General features: G+C 32.9%; 1 protein-coding gene across 1 annotated transcript in view; it reads right to left on the bottom strand.

Annotated features, from left to right (window-relative positions):
• Positions 1 to 15,198, bottom strand: part of HFM1 (HFM1, ATP-dependent DNA helicase homolog (S. cerevisiae)) — a 123,456-nt gene extending 108,258 nt beyond the window's left edge. The window contains 6 exon segments of the mRNA XM_012661019.1: positions 329 to 399; positions 4,519 to 4,566; positions 4,867 to 5,129; positions 9,464 to 9,776; positions 11,044 to 11,156; positions 15,128 to 15,198. Coding sequence (XP_012516473.1) covers positions 329 to 399; positions 4,519 to 4,566; positions 4,867 to 5,129; positions 9,464 to 9,776; positions 11,044 to 11,156; positions 15,128 to 15,198 — 879 coding nt within the window.
• Between the last annotated feature and the right edge of the window lie 2,680 nt (positions 15,199 to 17,878).

Below are 17,878 nucleotides of genomic sequence, written 5' to 3'. Positions count from 1 at the left end.
AGACCCTCCACCCTCAAAAAATAACATTATTAATATTTTATCATGGTATTTTGTCAAAGTAATATGCTAGACCTAGAATAAAATTATTCCTTTAAAAAAAATTTATTCCTTTAGCTTCCTGAGAAATTCTAATCTGTATAAACACAAATGCATCCACCAATGAAAATCACATGCATTCATTTAACAAATATTTTCTGAGCTCCTGTAATATACTAGACACTGAATGTAGCACTGGGGACATAAAGATGTGATCTAGTCCCTGCCCTCAAAGAGGATACAATATAGTGAGAAGAGGCAGATAAGTAAGTAATTATAATAAAATACTTACATCATCAAAGGCTTTGGACTGTATATAGTTGAAATATGGGAATTCTTTGAAAATACTTCGAAATTTTGCCGCTTAGAATAACATTAAGGAGTCAATTTTCCGAATTTTAAAAATTGGTTACTTTTAATTTAAAAATTCAGTTAAATTGATATTAATTCTGACAATAGTTAATGATAAGGCTTTAATAGTTGCTATTTTAACAACTTAAGAAAGGAATTAACAGAAATTATTCTAGCCTCCAGTTACATTCCATATGCTGAAAAGAACCCGTAAAGTTCCTAAAGGGAAAACAAGAGGGTTACATAAGGGTTACAGCTTGAAAGTTAAATATGATGGAAGAGATGCAAATACATATAGGCAAGTATATCATAACTATACTTCTAGTTTATCTTTTCTAGAATAGTGCTATTTTTAATTCACCTTGACGGGTGAATTAAATCTCTTCTTTAACGTTCAGAATTTCACTTACTAACTGTTCATTGTGCCTCATTAGCTGATGTAAGTTCCTGAATCCCTTTGTTTTTGATAATTTAGGTGGGTTAAGTGGTGGATTTAATTGTACTGGCTCAAAAGAAGAACTTAAATCATCCTTCCCCTATAAGAAAGTTCAAAAATATTAATAGAGAAGAAGAATAAACTGTCCCCTCTCCAAGATGAGGGTCTATTGCCAGCTTGGAATGTATTTGTATTTATATGGTATTCATTTTATAATATGTCAACTACATTTATTGAGCACTATATGCAGAATACATTTCTAGATTTAGAAAGCTATGGGAAGCTATAAAAGAAGAAGAAAATGAGTTCCTATAATTGAAGCTGTTATAATCTATTAGATATAAGGCAGTTAATAATTAATATATCTGAGAACAAAAATACAGTTTTTTAAACAATTACCTTTTTACAAAGATATACAAGAACTGATGAACTGCTGTAGTAATCCTGTTATAACTTAAATCAGATCATATGACTTCTCTGCTCAAATTTCCCCATTTCTCTTTACACCCTGAGCCCTGAATTCCAACAGTCCCAATTTAATCCCCTTACCCTTCTCTACTATTGTATTTTCTTTTCCCATAATAGTCATCACCTTCTAAAATACTATATGACTTATTTATATACTGTTACAATCATTCAGATCTATCCTCTTACCCACCCTTATCCCAAGAATGTTAGCTCCTCAATGGCAAGGATTCATTGCTTTCTCAAGTGACATATCCCAAATACCTAGAACAGTGCCTGACACATAATAAGAACTTAGTTAATATAAGTTAGCATTTATCAAGTAATTAATTTCATTTTACTTTCTGTTGTGCAGAGTGTCAGAATATTTCTGCCAAAACAAAAATGTAATTTTGAGTTGTAAATCCATCAGCTTTTGAAGGAATCTCATTTTTCCTTCAAAATATGTCTTTCTATAAAATATTTATTTGTAACAAGCCCACAAGTGGGCTGTCATGCTGGTTCTTCTCTCATTAGATAGTTCCATATCAATTTATATTCACAAAAATGAATCTCTGATTCAGAGTAGATGTAGAATCATGTTTCCAGCTCATGAGAAAACTCAAATACTAACATCATTTATCATCACTATCAAGACTTAAAATCAAATTTTTCCTTTTGTCCAACAAACTCTCAGCAGTGTCACTGCAATTATATGTTATAATGGGGAAAATATCTGTGGAACTGAAAATGACAAGAGTACTGTGGCAGGATCAATCTGACAAAACTTATATTGTCCTGAGGATTTCAATATAGTAAAATATTTTAAAAGAATCAGAAAATAACTTGTGTCCAAGTAACCCACAAACTCTCAAACTACCATGAATAGCATTTAGTCTTCCACTTTAAATACATACTTGGAAACAATAAAGTATAGTACAATAAGTTTGACAGCAAATGAACTTTTTGGACAATAAATCAATGGACACAAGTGTAGGCAGTAGTCTTAACAAAGACACCTAAACAACAGAACCACTTTGGCTGCGCTAACAGGGCATAAAGATCTTTTTTAAAAAACTCTTCAAAGGGCAGTGCCCCAGTCCCTTGGCTTGCCACTTTCCAGGTGTCCTTTATCACTTAGATGGGACTCCTTGGTCTGCGGAAAATGTTCTGTCTTAGCATGCTTAGACAAGATTTGGTTTTTTTTTGTTTGTTTTGTATTTTGTTTATGATTACATGCATCTTATATTTCCCTGAAAACTACATAAAGTTTTTGGCCTTTTTAACTGACCAAAAAATAAAAAAGCAGTGTCATATTATAGAATGGCTTCCAGTAAAGGATCAAGAAGAATCTCCCATCATACAGATAATTAAATAATCTTAACTGCTTACTGCTAATCTATTTTTTTTTTGATCACCAGAGAAAAGGAAGTGCTGCAGGATTGAGATACCATGTTGAACAAAGTGCTAGAGACTGGTTATGTCTACAGTTAGATCATCACATATAATTCTCTTATTGTCCCCTCCCCCCATTTTAACTCAATTCAATTATCTGCATTAGAGGCGACTTTTCATAAATGGTCAGGCAAATATTTTCTAACCATACTTCAGAACGATCTTAGATGATCCCCAGAGTACCCAAGATTAGAGTCACTGTTGCCTAGATTTCTCTAGCTCATCTGCCCAATATCTGGAATTTGCTTTCTGTTTTTTCAATTAGACCATAACTTTTGTGGATTCCTCAGTGTTGAGTGACTATTTCCATATTCCTAATGCATAGTTTTGATGATATAATTTGACCTGCTCAAAAATATTACATAGTTTCTCCTCATTGCTTAATAGATTTATTAAAAATAAAAACACACTGGGCATGTTGGCTCATGGCTATAATTCCAGCACTATGGAAGGCGGGAGCATCACTTGAGGCCAGGAGTTCCAGACCAGCCTGGGCAACATGTGAGATGATCTCATCTCTACAAAAAATACTAAAAATTTTTAAATAAATAAATAATAAAAATAAGATACTAAGAGAATAGATCTTAAGTATTCTCACCACAAAAAGAAAATGGTAACTATGTAAGGTAATAGATACATTAATTAGCTTGATTGTGGTAATCATTTTCACAATGTATACATATAACAAAACATCACATTGTATATCTTACATATATACAATTTTTTTAGAGATAAGGGAATTTTAATGATCATTTCTACCATTACTGACTACTCACTACATCTCCAACACTGTGCTAAGCACTCTGCATATATTCACAGCAACCCTATTACTTCTTATCCTCATCTTCAGATAAGAAAAATGATGCACAATATATAATTTTTATTTGTCAAACATACCTCAATAAAGCCGGCGAAAAATTAAAATTAAAAATAAAAACAAAAAAACCTTGACCTTGATATTCATGGCATTAAATAATCTGATCCTAAGACACCTATCTAACATTATTTCCTATTACTTCTTTAATCATATCTTTTACTTCAGCCAAACTGGAATGCTTAGTCATTCCAAACATATTCCACACCTTACCTCACCCTTGCTCATGGCTACTCCTTTGCCAGAACAACTTCCTTACTTTATCTGCCTTTCCATGTCTTTAGAGATAGGAAGATAAATAAAGCATGATCCTCGCCTTCAAGTTCATAGGTCATAGAGAAATAGTCACATAAATAGCCGGTGAATTAAAACAGACTAAGTACACTGTTATAGGTATATGGGGTATTGAAGAAGCAAAAAGGATGTTACCTCCAGAACACACATACATACTCAAAATACTTACACTGGTAATGCCCAGACATGTAAATTGTATTATATGTCCAAACTCCAAATTAGGTTCTTTCAAAAATATTAGATTTGTAAAAATGTCCCTAATATACAAAATGTTCCATTCCCATCCATTTCCCCTACCCAGTTTAACCCAATATGGCTGTTCTTACCCAAAGTATAAGAAATTATCTGTATCTATTTGTAAAAAAATATGCTCAAAGTTCTGCCAATAATACAAATCTGATTTGGGTACTTATCTTGTCACAGACTGATAAACAGTTCATAAATTGCCACCAGTCTGCAGACCACACTTTGAGTAGCACTATTACATACGTTTATCTCTTACATGACTCAAAAGATTCACTTTTCCCTCGTTGTCGACCAAAATAAACAAATAGAAACACAAACAAAATGTTTAAAAATTATTATTTCATAAATATAAAGCAGCTGTTGTAAATAATTTAAAGGATACGAATTTCTGTGACAGCCTTCAAGGAACCTAAACCATTTTCTGTGACCCCTAAAAAAAATCCTACATATTTATATATTTTTAACATTTTCCTTAAAAACTGCCTCAATAAAACTTGTATAACTTTTTATTGAGAGCAAAATTAAAAGTATTTTTTAACACACAGCTAAAAATATTTTTAACACATAGTACAGCTAAAAAATAATGCAACAACATAATAAAGAAATGCAGAAATTGCACATAGAGAGACAACCTGCTCAAATTTACTGTATTTTTATATTTTTCCCTATGCTAAGAAATGCAGATTAGTTTGTAGTTTTATAAAACCAACTGAAAAAAACAAGGAATTACCTTGAATGTCATGAGGCTGGAGAGAAACTGAAAAAGATGGTGCTTTGAATATGGTTTCTCCAACTTCAGAAGCAGAAAAAGCATCATTTGCTATAAACACATTTGCAGAATATTGAGGTTTCTGTTTACTATTGCTATAGTTCCTTGATTTCCCTTTGTTCATTTCTGTTTGAACGATTTTCACTGAACCAACGTGAGACTCCAAGTTTGCACTGTCATTGGAATAAGCACTTCCATGTATATCATCACATATTTTAAATAATCTGCAAAAAAAAAAAACCCACAACATGTTTTTCACTTGTAACAGTTGCTCAGAATGTGAAAAACTAGCATAAAATTGGCCCCTTTAAAAATATTCATAGATTATAGTTTTTTCAAACAAAAACGTTAATCATTCTCCTCAAATATGACTTGCTAAGTTTACTACAGAATTATGTCTTTTCACTTCCCTAAAACTCAAATAAATCTATTTGTGATATCCAGCCTCCAAACTGGCCCCAATGATCTTCACCTGATCCTCATCCTTTTGCAATCTCCTACAAATTGAATTGCTGAATTAGGATTGGCCTGTGTAATTAGTAGAGTACTGTAGATGTGCAGGTGTGTGATTTCCAAGGCTATGTTATAAAAGACATTGTCCCTTCCACATGATCTGTTAGATCTCCCGTGTAGGGACCTAGCCACCATGTCAGAAGAACACTCAAGCAACCCTGTGAGAGGCCCAAGTGGAGAAGTACTAAGGCCTCCTGTCAACAACCAGCACAAACTTGCCAGCCAAGGAGGGTGAGTCACCTTGAAAACGGATCCTAGAGTACCTGTCAAGCTTTCAAATGACTGCAGCCTGGCTAACATTTTGATTGTAGCCTCCTTGTGGGAGGCCCCCAACATCTTTGCACATTCTCATGAGAGACCCTAAGCCAAAACTACTAGTTAAGTTGTTCCTAAATTCCTAACCCACAGAAACTATGAGAAATAAATGTTTATTGTTGTTTTAAGCCACTGAGTTTCAGAATAATTTGTTACACAATAGATAACTAACGTACCATTTAAAGTCAGTAAAATGCTTAAGAGAGAGATAAAAAAGCCACTAAGTATAGTTACAGTAAAAGAGACTTTTATTCACCTAATAGTAGTTAAGTTTAACTGAAGTAATTCAAGTTATAGAAATACATTAACATACTTATGTTAAATTTATAGGAATATATTAACATATTTGTCATGAATTAAAAGTTGTCAGCAACTGCATTTGGCTCCGAAGAAGCTACCTGATAAAATATATATATATTTCCTAGCCAATCAAATCAGGGTTGTATGTCTTCCCCCAAAAAGGAAGGGACGTAAATGAAGTATATTAGCAGATCAAGTCACCCCAAACACTATCCAATAACCATTTTAGTGTAAGAAATATTTCTTTGTGAAGTTCTGGAAAATAAGGAAATACCATCTTTGTGACTACATTGTATTCAAATGATAGGAAGACAATCTATCAAAATAATTTGTTCATAATAGCTCTAAGGGATAAAATAACAATTAAGGTTCCTAATACAACACTCACATCTTATACAATAAGTAATGGGAATAAAAGCAGGTGTCAGTCTTACAGAATTCTGTAAGGAATGACACCCAAATAAGCACTGTGCAAACACAGAATACTTTCTCAATTATTTTTACTATTAATCTCAATGACATGTTTTTGTATGAGAACAAGTGTTTCAAAAAACTAGATACAAAAATGTAATTTAGAACAAACTCTATAGAGTTGTAGTAGCCCCCAATGCCAGCAGTTCTATCTTTGAAGACAGAAAATTCAAAAGCAAATGGTTGGTGAATGATATAGTAGAATTCAATTACAAAATGGTATTGGGTACAAGGAAAACACTTATGCTATAGGATGACTCCTAGCTATATGTTGTGATATTGAGTAAAACATGGACTTTGGAAACAGACAAACCTTGGGTTTAAGTCCAATGAGGGTGCCATGATAATCAATAGGGAAAGAATAGTCTTTTTGACAAATGGTGCTGGAACAATTGATTATCTATGTGCAAAAAGAATGAAGGTGGACTCCTAGTTCATACCATATACAAATAATAACTCAATAGCTCATAGATCAAAGTATAAGAGCTAAAACCATAAAACTCAGAAGAAAACATAAGAGTAATCTTCATGACCTTGGATTAGGCAACAGTTTCTGATATGACACAAAAAATATAAGTAATCAAAGTAATACGAAATAGATATGACACTAGAGCAAAAGCATAAAATAAAAATTAGATAAGCTGGACTTTATCAAAATTTAAAACTTTTGTACTGCAAAAGACACCATCAAAACAGTAAAAAACAATCCACAGAACGGGAGAAAATATTTGCAAAATATATAGCTGATTAGGGATTTTTATTGAGAATATTTAAAGGACTGTTTACAACTCAACAATAAAAAGACAAATAGCCCAATTAAAAAATAGACAAAGGATTTGAATAGACATTACTCCAAAGAAGAAATACAAATAAATGGCCAATAATCACATGAAAAGATGCTCAACATTGATAGACTAGATGTTTATGTCTCCACCAAATTCGTATGTTGAAGCCCTAATCCCCAGTGTTATGGTATTTGGTGTCTGGGAGGTAATTAGGTTTAATGAGGTCATGAGGGTAGCTCCCTATGATGAAATTAATGCCCTTATAAAAAGAGGACAAGATATGAGATATCTCTCTCTCTCTGCATGCACCAAAGAAAGACCATGTGAGAACATAACCAGGAAGAAGGCCTCACCCTGATTTCTGACTTCCAGCCTCTAGAGCCATGAGAAATACATGTTTGTTATTTACACCACGCAGTCTATGGTATTTCATTATAGCAGCCCAAATTAATTAAGATAATTAGTCATTACGAAAATACAAATCAACAACACAATGAGATACCTCTTCACACACCTACTAGGATGACTATAAGCAAAAAGACTGACAATAAGAAGAAATTGGAACCCTCATATATTGCTGATGGGATTGTAAAGTGGTGTAGCCACTTTGGGAAACAATTTGGCAGTTCCTCAAAAAAGTTAAGTATAGACTTACCACATGACCCAGCAATTCTACTTCTACATACATATCCAAAAAAACTGAAAACATATATTCACACAAAAACTTGTACACAAATGTTCATAGCAACGTTATTCACAATAGCCAAAAAGTAGAAACAACCCAAATGTCTATAAACTAATAAATGGATTAAATAAATGTGATATATCCATTTGATGGACTATTATTCAACCATAAAAAGGAATGAAGTACTAATACATGACACAACATGAATGAACCTTGAAAATGTTATGCTAAATGAAGGAAGCCAGACACAAACAGCCAGATATTGTATGATTCAATTTATATGAAATGTCTAGAATAGGCAAATCTATAGCGAGAGAAAGTAGATTAGTGGTTGCCAAGTGCTGAGGGGAGGAAGGAATGGAGAGAAACTACATATTATTTTTAGTATGTAGTTTCTTTTGTGAGTAATGAAAATGTTTTAAAATGAGATAATAATGATGGCTGCACAACTATGTGAATATTATAAAAATCAGTGAATTGTACATTTCAAAAGGGTGAATTTTATGATATGTGGATTATATCTTAATACAGCTGGTATAAAAAATTATAGACCTCAACTTCAACTGGGCCGTTTACAGTGTCCAGCAATCCTACCACTATTCCAATTACATTGCTTTCCCATTCACTATAATTTCTTCCACTCTTCTCATTCTAGCTCAATACCCTCACTTCTTCCCTCAAACACCACAGATAACCTCATCTCCCATGCCATAAATTATCAACTAGACTTTTTCTGATCCTGAACCCATATGTCCAACAGTCTTTTGGGACTATTTTTAAGTGTCTAAAATCAACACGTCCAAAGCTGTACTCATCACCTTCCCAAAAACCTGTTCTTCCTTTATAGTTCTCTGTTTCATAAAAGGTCATTACCATCCTTAATCATTCTGGCTTAAACCAGAAACCCAGAAGTCAGATCTCATATCCAATAATCATTTAAGTCCTGTGGAATTTGGCCTCCTAAATAATTCTAGACTTCTCTCATTCCTGCTACCACAGTCCTACGTCAGGCTACCATTTTCTCCTACCTAGACTAATAAAATAACTTTTTAAGTGGCTCTTCACAATATATTTTAATTCCCTTCTAATTCAATCTCCATATTGGGGCCAAAATGAACTTTTAAAGAAAAGAAAATCTCATTTCACTTCTCCACCTTAAAACCCAGGGCTTTAGGAAAATGGTTCTCAAACTTTAGTACGCATAACAATCAAACGGAAATTTTATTAAAAATGAAGATCCCTGTGACCCACCTGTACTGTGGTGGTATCATTTGTAGTAGATAAAAATGGTTAAATATTACAATTATGGTTATTTTTGTGGGTAGGACTAGGACTTTGGTAGCAGGAATAGAGAGAGTCCAGAATTATTTAGGAGACAGAATTTTACTATTTTTCTCATTCAGATTCTGCCATATTTAATACTCTGGGATGTATACATAAATATTCAACTTTATTCATTGAATATTATTTATTGAATTTAATTAATTACCTTTTCCGGAATGCTGATATGCTCTCTCCTTTGTCTTCTGCAAAATTAACTAATTTTGTATCATCAGGAACATTTTGCTCAGGTGCTATCTCACTGCCAAAGTGATTTTTATGTTTCTGACAAGAACTGTATGTCGGCTTGTCAGCAACATGTGATAAGTCATTGTTAACTACCCCTCCTAAATTTAGATCATCTTTTTCATATTTATTAGAAGGGAAGGCAAATTGGATTTTTTGTGTTGGTGAAATATAATTTGTGTCTTCTTTAGTTATCTTTAAATTTGGTGTTAACATTTTTGGTCTCTGTTCTTGACCTACAAAAAAGGAATATATTATTACATGTTCTCCATGAAAATAACTTTCAAAATGATGAAAAAATTCAATAAAAATTTTCAAAAGAGTTTACCAGTTAAATATGAAAGCCAAAAGAAAAGTATTAATACAATAATAAAATAATACCATATATGGTTTTAAAATACAGGTGATTATTACTCATGGTATATTACATCACCGAAGAACACTTAAATTAACTCAGAATTATTGAAAATAAATTTTAAATTTATGTAGAACCTATATTATAAATAGGTTTAATTCCTGACCCATAATTTAATCACATAATTATAATATTTACCTATTTTATCTACTATAATTATGAAGATTTTAAAATTTATACAAATAATTTACACACAAAAATATGATGGCCAATCATATAAAATGCTACTGAATATGATCCAGTATTAAAATATATGATACAGTGCTTTTAAGTTTGTAATCTTGCTTTTAAAATCAAGATAAAGGAACGTCTTCATCACGGTGACAGAATTTGAAAGGTTTCTTTACAGAGACTTTATAAGAATCTTTGGAGGTTTAGTGGGAGTTTGGAGGCCTTATTATGGCTTAAATTTGCTTTAGCATCTTTGTATATATAAAATACTACATGAATACTTCATGTGTTATATATTACTTGATACAAGAGTATATTTATGTATAAAAATATATGTAAATTATGAAGCTTAATAATAAAATGTATATACATGAACCTATGACCCAATTTAAAAATTAAAATTTTACCAATATTACATTAGATCATATGTATTGTTTGTTCTTATTTTTAGAGCTTTATAAAGATGGTATCAAACTATATATAATCTTCTCCATCTTGCTTTTATCACTCAATATGCTTCAGGGATCTGGTTACCTTTAGTAAAGGGCTAGGAAAACCAAACAGTGGTGACTGAATTTAGCAAGAGGAAAAATATATTCACAGAACATTAGTCAAAACAAGTGTGTGTGAGAGCTTATTGTGCATAAATATGCATACATATGTATGCATATGTATGTATGAAGAAGGAAAATGTTTTAGATTTTAAGATTTGGTGAGTATTACTATGAATAAGAAGTCTCTGACTTTCATTTTATTATATTTCATTAAAGGAATTTTTATCATTTTACATAATGATTGTACATATTTCTCGGGTATGTATGATATTTTGATATAACGTGTAATGATCAAATCAGGGCTTTTTAATATCGACATGAACTACATGGGTTTAGCTTCATAACAAATATGTGCTAACTTACGTAATAGTTCATGACTTTCTATTTCTTCCTCTAATTCCTGAGTGTCTGGAATTTCTGAAATCAGTGGAGCAGGAGGGAGAAACCAATCCAGTGACTTTTCATTGTCTGGATAGCTATATAAAATATAAAAATGTGAATATATATGTTAATGAATATATAACATCAGAAACTGTGTATTCATTAAACATTACTCAATTACTGAATCTTAGATAAACATTCTGTAAACTAACTGTCACCACTTTGATTTATCCCTACACAGCAGCATTCTCAACATTTTTTCCTTTATGTGTCATAGGATTAAGGATACTGCTATGTGAAAGATATGCTACCTAAATAATGGCGATAACTCCATCTCCTTTTTTCCAATTCAAATTCTAACAACAGGAATCTTAAATCTGCTCCCGTATTAAATAAAAGTGGTGAATCATTCCCAAACTTTAGCATTTTAACTATTACAAGTAACAAATTACTTATGACATACCTCACAACTAATCATGGGTCATCAATGTATAAATGATACCATTACTGGTATTCTAGAATATTCCTACAATATTATTACAAATTAATGTCGTAACCCAAATATCCTTGGTCCAGCACCATCTACAAACCACAAAAAATCTGAGAAACCAGTTGAAATTGAAAATCTCTTTATAGTCCTACAGTAATTGATAAGATTTTTGCCACCCTGTTGACATCTTTACCCCTCCTTATTTTTCAGCTGTGATCCTATCAATTGATATGGCTTTAATGGTTCTTTTCCAATCAGAGTTGACTTGTCCTTCATTAGGACAAAAAGATAAGTGCTAGGTGGCAGAAAATAAAGTTGAGAAGAGCACTATATATTCTATCTATACCAAGTCCCAAAGATTTTATGATTTATTTCTTATCTCTTCATTTAGGATGTTAAGCACTCTAAAGTGACAGACTTAGTCTTTTATTTTTCTGTCTCCTGTAGCACCTAGCCCATAGCTACTATGGCTATATTTTCCAAATAAAAAATCTACAACACGTACCTGACAATGTCTGACAATAGGCCAGATTATTTAAAATTCTGTCAGAGGGTTCCCAGTATCACCCCCAGTTCAATGATTCCCTAGGATGATTCATAGGACTGTGCATACAGTCCTACTCATGGCTATGGGACAAAGCCCAAGGGAAAACAGACACAAGCTTTCAAGGGTCTCTCCCAGCAAAGTCCCAAAAGATGTACTTAATTCTCCCAGTAATAAGTTGTGACAACACCCGTAAAATGTTGCCAAAGAAGGGAAGCTCATTAGGGACTCAATGCCCAGGGTTTTTATTAGGGGCTAATCATGCAAGCAACCCCTGTCTGGCACACACCTAAATTTCCGAATCCCAGAAGAAAAGCAGGTGTTCAGCAGAAACCATATCATTTGTATAAACAGTTTACACACAGTAAGCCACTGTTACCAGTTAATGGTGGGAATCTTTCTGAAATCTAAGTTCTCAGACTCCAGCAATAGGCCAGCCTTGCAAGTAGACCTTTTCAAGAATAGCAGTTTAGGCCTGCTATGTTAACTCTTTTCTGCACAAGAATTATTTCAGAAGATCCAAGAAAGAGGATAATAGCTCTACTATTCAGCCTCCTCACGATTTTCCAATTTTTTTCCAGAGGTGCCATCATTCTCCCAGTCACCCAGGATCCAAACTATAGTATAATCTTTTTTATTCACTATATCCAGACACATACCAAGTTTCACTGTATCTTCCTTATAATGCTTCTTGAATTCATCATTTCCTTTATATTTCCACTGCCACTATCATAATCAAGGCTCTAATCAAGTTACATCTGGTTGAGAGCAATAGTATCTTAACTGCCCTCACTGCCTCCAGGCTTTGCCTCAAGTATATTTTACACATTTTTACCACATTCATTTGGAATTGTTTTCATCATATTACTCCAAATTCTTCAGTGGCTTCCAAAGAATGCCAAACTTCCTGGTGACCTTAGACCACTTATAGTTTTAACTCTCCTATACATACCTTATAGTCCGGGCCAAACTGAACTACTTGCTGAATACCGAATAGATAAAACATCCTGTCTCTTCTCAACTTTGTTCAAAGATATTCACTTTATTTTGCTTGCCCCTGTGCCCTGCCTCACCCCCCATATCTACCTATAGAAGTTCCACTATTTTATTCATTCATTAACCCAGTAATAATTATTTACTGAGTACTATATGCCAGGCACTGTGCTAGACACTAGAGTTTATATTCATTGAAAGCCCAACTCAAATCCTAACTTTTCCAAGATATCCACCTAGGTTCCCAAAGATTTTTCTCCCTTCCCTATTCTTCTTTTTTTTCCTTTTGAGACAAGATCTCATTCTGTCATGCAGGCTACAGTGCAGTGGCATCATCATAGCTCACTGCAACCTCAAACTCTTGGGCTCAAGCGATCCTCCTGCTTCAGCCTCCTGAGTAGCTGGGACTACAGGTGTGGGAGCTACCACACTCAGCTAATTTTTCTATTTTCTGTAGCGATGGGGTCTCTCTCTTGCTCAGGCTGGTCTCCAACTCCTGGCCTCAAGCAGTCCTTCTGCCTCGGCCTCCCAAAGTGCTAGGATTACAGGTGTGAGCCACCACTGGCCACCATTCCCTTTTCTTATAGACTGAACCTATATTTATTATAGTCTACCCTGTATTGTTGGGGAGGGCATGTAGAGAGATGATAGATAGATGGATAGATAGATAGATAGATAGACAGATATCTAATACCCCCTCTAGATTGTAAACACTTAACAGTTTTGTTTTTATTTCCATTTACATCAGTGGTACTTAGCATAGTATAATTAGCTATACTATTCAATAACTGTTGATTTAATTCCATGACTTTTAAGACATAGAGAATTATGTCCAAGATCCTTATTCTGGTATTTAACGCCTACCACAATCTACCCTACTTTTCTAACTTTATGTCCCAATGTTTTTCCTTTAAGAATCGTCTACTCTAGGAAATTTCTCTATACACTATTCTGTAAAAGTGCCATGAACTGTCCCATCTCATTCTTTTTGTCTTGCTATAACACTGTGCCTTCAAACACCAACTTCCTCTCTCCCTACAGCAATTAGCAAATCCTTCGAAGCCTGCTGAAGTCTCTTCCTATTACCCCAAAGCCAGACCTGATCATGTAGCCAAAGATGACTTTTCTTCCAAATTTGAAATTTCATTGCATGAACATATGCTTATCATTTGCTTTGTACATACTGTTGACTTTGTATTGTTAGAAAGATGACCTTTGAATATGTTCTAAAATTTGCATAGGCCAGTTCTGATTAACACCTGTTGCCCCAGTTCGATGTACTCTTTCCCTCTCAAAAGTGTCCCAGTCCAGATGATGAATTACATGATCACATTATTTATTAATGATCTTTCCATATGGGTGTTTAATCTCCTATACTAGATTTTAATGTTTTTGAAGTAAAAGTCTATTTCACCCTTTTTATATCCCTTTCATCATTCAATCAATATTTGAATAAATAAATGAAAGAATAAATGAGGCAATAAATATGCTTCATTAAAATATGATAATACCATAGAACAAATACACAGAAAATTCAGAATTGAGAGCAATTCACATGTGAAAATCCATAAAAGCCAGTATTTAACAGACTACCTACTCTCTATTCTTGTTTCCTTTGGTTTCATATCTTATTTTCACCCCTACTTCCTGCCTGCACTGAATTTCCTATCACACTTGTCCTTTGGCACACTGCCCATTCTGTTTCCAAAAGGTACCATTATTCCTTGCCCTGAGCTATTCTTTGACTATTATTTCCAGTCTTTACCTTGGCCAAAAATAATTTGAACAAACCAGAAATACAAATAAATGGAAGCCAAATAGGTAAAAATCTATTCTATTTAAAAAATTGTAACATTCAAAACATTAAACTTCAGTTATTCCCTTATATCTGAATTCCATGCTTACCAAATATATAACTGAAACATCATTCTGTTGATCCTTCATTTTTTATTTACCAGAGAGAAAATTAAAACTCCCTAAAATGGAGAAAATAACCCTTTAAAAATACACTATGTTATCATTCTTTAAGACAGACTTACTTTTCAACTTCACCTGGTTTTTCAAAAAACCAATTTTCCAAAGAAAATAAGCAGTTATTTGATTTCAGCATTGTTGAAAACTGGACTTTGTCATAAATCTACAAAACATAAAAAAGTAATTTATATATTATTTAAAAGGATGTAGAAAAATATTTTTGGATAGGAAAACTGTAATTATTAATTTCCCACAATGTCCTATAAAATAGAACCACAGACCATCCTCCCAGTTTTATCTTCTGCAACTTCCTCCAAAATTCCTCAATATTCAAATATATTATTCTCTGATCTCCACTCATTCATGTATTTTCACACTTGCACCCCTCTCTTCATAAGACACTAATGCTTAGAATGTGTTTTCTTCTATTCTCCATCTGACAAATTCCCATCCATCCTTCAAGGTATAGGTCAAACGTCATTTCTTCTTCAAAGGCTTCTCTTAATTTGACCCCTTCCCCAAGACAAAATTAATCATTCCTTTGATGCCAAATATTTTGTTCATATCATTATTTTTGAGTTAAGATAGTACATTTATTGTGAATGTGTATACCTCTAACAATACACTATGTACATATGCAGGGATTTGCTTCAAAATAAATGGGGAAAGGTAGAGAGAAAAGTACTGATGAAATAATATTGGCAATGAATTGATAATTGCTAAAGCTATGTAATAGGTACATGGGATTCATTATAATATTGCTTACTTTTTGCATGTGTTTGTACCTTCCCAAAATAAAAAATTTACAGGCTTAACATATTATATATATTTATATTCATATTATGTAATACATATACTTCATACATATGTTTACATTCTTTTTAAAAAGATAATTTTAACATTCACAGATGTTATCCAAATGTAAAGGATAAAAACGTTCAGCACTGGTTACCTAGGAATATAACAAAAATGCAGGGCTGAACAAAGACTCAAATGTGATAGGAGACCATTTTTACAGATACATACATTGCTCCCTTCACGTTGCAATTACTTCTCCTTGCACATAACACTACGTCCCAATTTTTTTCTAAATTCTGAAACATGATAGAACATTCTATATGACAAAACATGAAAAAAATGCACAAATCATAAACCATAAATCACATTTCTATTTCTTCTGTGATAGTTAATGCACTGCACATTTGTCCTCAGGATAGAAACTAAAATCAAAGAAACTATATTAGCGCCATCTTGTGGAGAACCCCACATTACCGTGTCAGATTATGTCCGTCCAATTTTGAATCCTCCCTGATGTGGGGTAAGATACAAGCGGGAGTCATGCGGCAACGGAGAAATGTTTTCACCCGCACCCCTTGACAAAAGGCTACTGGTAAGAAGACTAAACCTGTATATATTTTAGGACTGTTTCCGCCTTCCATCTGTTCAATTTAATACTCTTCTTAATTTTTCTCAATTTATTAATCAGTCACCAACAGAAATAGTAAAAAGAAAAAAATGAAACAAATTAATGTGGTTCTATAAATGTCTAAAACAATTTACCTGCATGAAAAATAGAAGCCTAGGATAATAGGACAGGAGACAGAAGGGAGTTATTCAGAGTCTTTAACATCTTTCTTTAAGTAAACAATTTCAGAATTTGAAAACAAATGAAAAAGTATAAATGAAAATGCTAATCATGTTTTTATATTGTCCACAAAGTAACAAATACAATGTTCCCTTTCTAGTTTTAGGAAAACTGTATGTTTTTAAAAAATAACAAAAACAAACCTTTTTCTAAATTAAATTCACCAGACCACTTTTATATATGGCTTTGCTACCTCAGAATTTAAGTAGAAAACCTTTAGGCTAACATTTACATACTGGAATTCTTTATTCTAAAAGAAACTGCAAATAAGACAATAAAACTACAAATTTAAATTATTTGGGGAAAATGTTATAATTGAAAAACCTATACAAACAGAAAATATTTTCAAAAGAACTTTTGATTTCTAGTTCTAGCATATACAAGAATACAATTTGTTTTGGTTCAGAATAAAAATATTATGTATGTATTTTAATTCTGATGCAGCCCTATGGAAAAAAAAATCCCTTAACTAATATTGTTCAGCCCCTTATCCTGCATTATTTTTCTTCATAATGAGTTGATAACTCACATTATATTATGTTTAGTTTTCACTATCTTTCTCCCCTGAAAGCAAACAGGGACTTTGGCTCACTAATGTATTCCAATAATCCAGGACAGTGCCTGGCACATAATAGATGGTCCGTAAGTATTCACTGTGGAATAAATGTATTAGCAATAATCAATTTATAAAAAAAATTAAATAAAAATAATTTTCCATTAATTCTGAAACTTAAAATTTTGCCCTCCAAAACTTTAATGCTCAGTTTAAAAATGTGAATTTTTTTCTAGTTCAGGATTGACGTCATCAAATCATGAAGGTTCTAAAGGTGATGAATTTGGCACTTTCATTGTGTAAATAAATTTTTTTTTAAATACAGGCCCTAAAAGGGATCTTCCTGCATTTTAGTACGAGTTTGTGATGTGAAGGGATGCTAAATTTTTAATTAATTAAATCTAAATTCTAGGTTTAGATTAAGATTTTCTAAATTTCTTCATGTTAGATTACTTATTACAAAGTTTTGTTTTTATTTTTTTTTTTGGAGACAGAGTCTCACTCTGTTGCACCCGGGCTAGAGTGCCAAGGCGTCAGCCTAGCTCACAGCAACCTCAAATTCCTGGGCTCAAGGGATCCTCCTGCCTCAGCCTCCCGGGTAGCTGGGACTACAGGCAT

The sequence above is a fragment of the Propithecus coquereli genome, unplaced genomic scaffold, assembly GCF_000956105.1.
Source record: "Propithecus coquereli isolate 6110/MARCELLA unplaced genomic scaffold, Pcoq_1.0 Scaffold7, whole genome shotgun sequence".
In the NCBI taxonomy this organism is placed as follows: domain Eukaryota; kingdom Metazoa; phylum Chordata; class Mammalia; order Primates; family Indriidae; genus Propithecus; species Propithecus coquereli.
The sequence above is the reverse complement of the archived record's forward strand: the minus strand, read 5'-3'. Positions and strand labels throughout refer to the sequence as shown.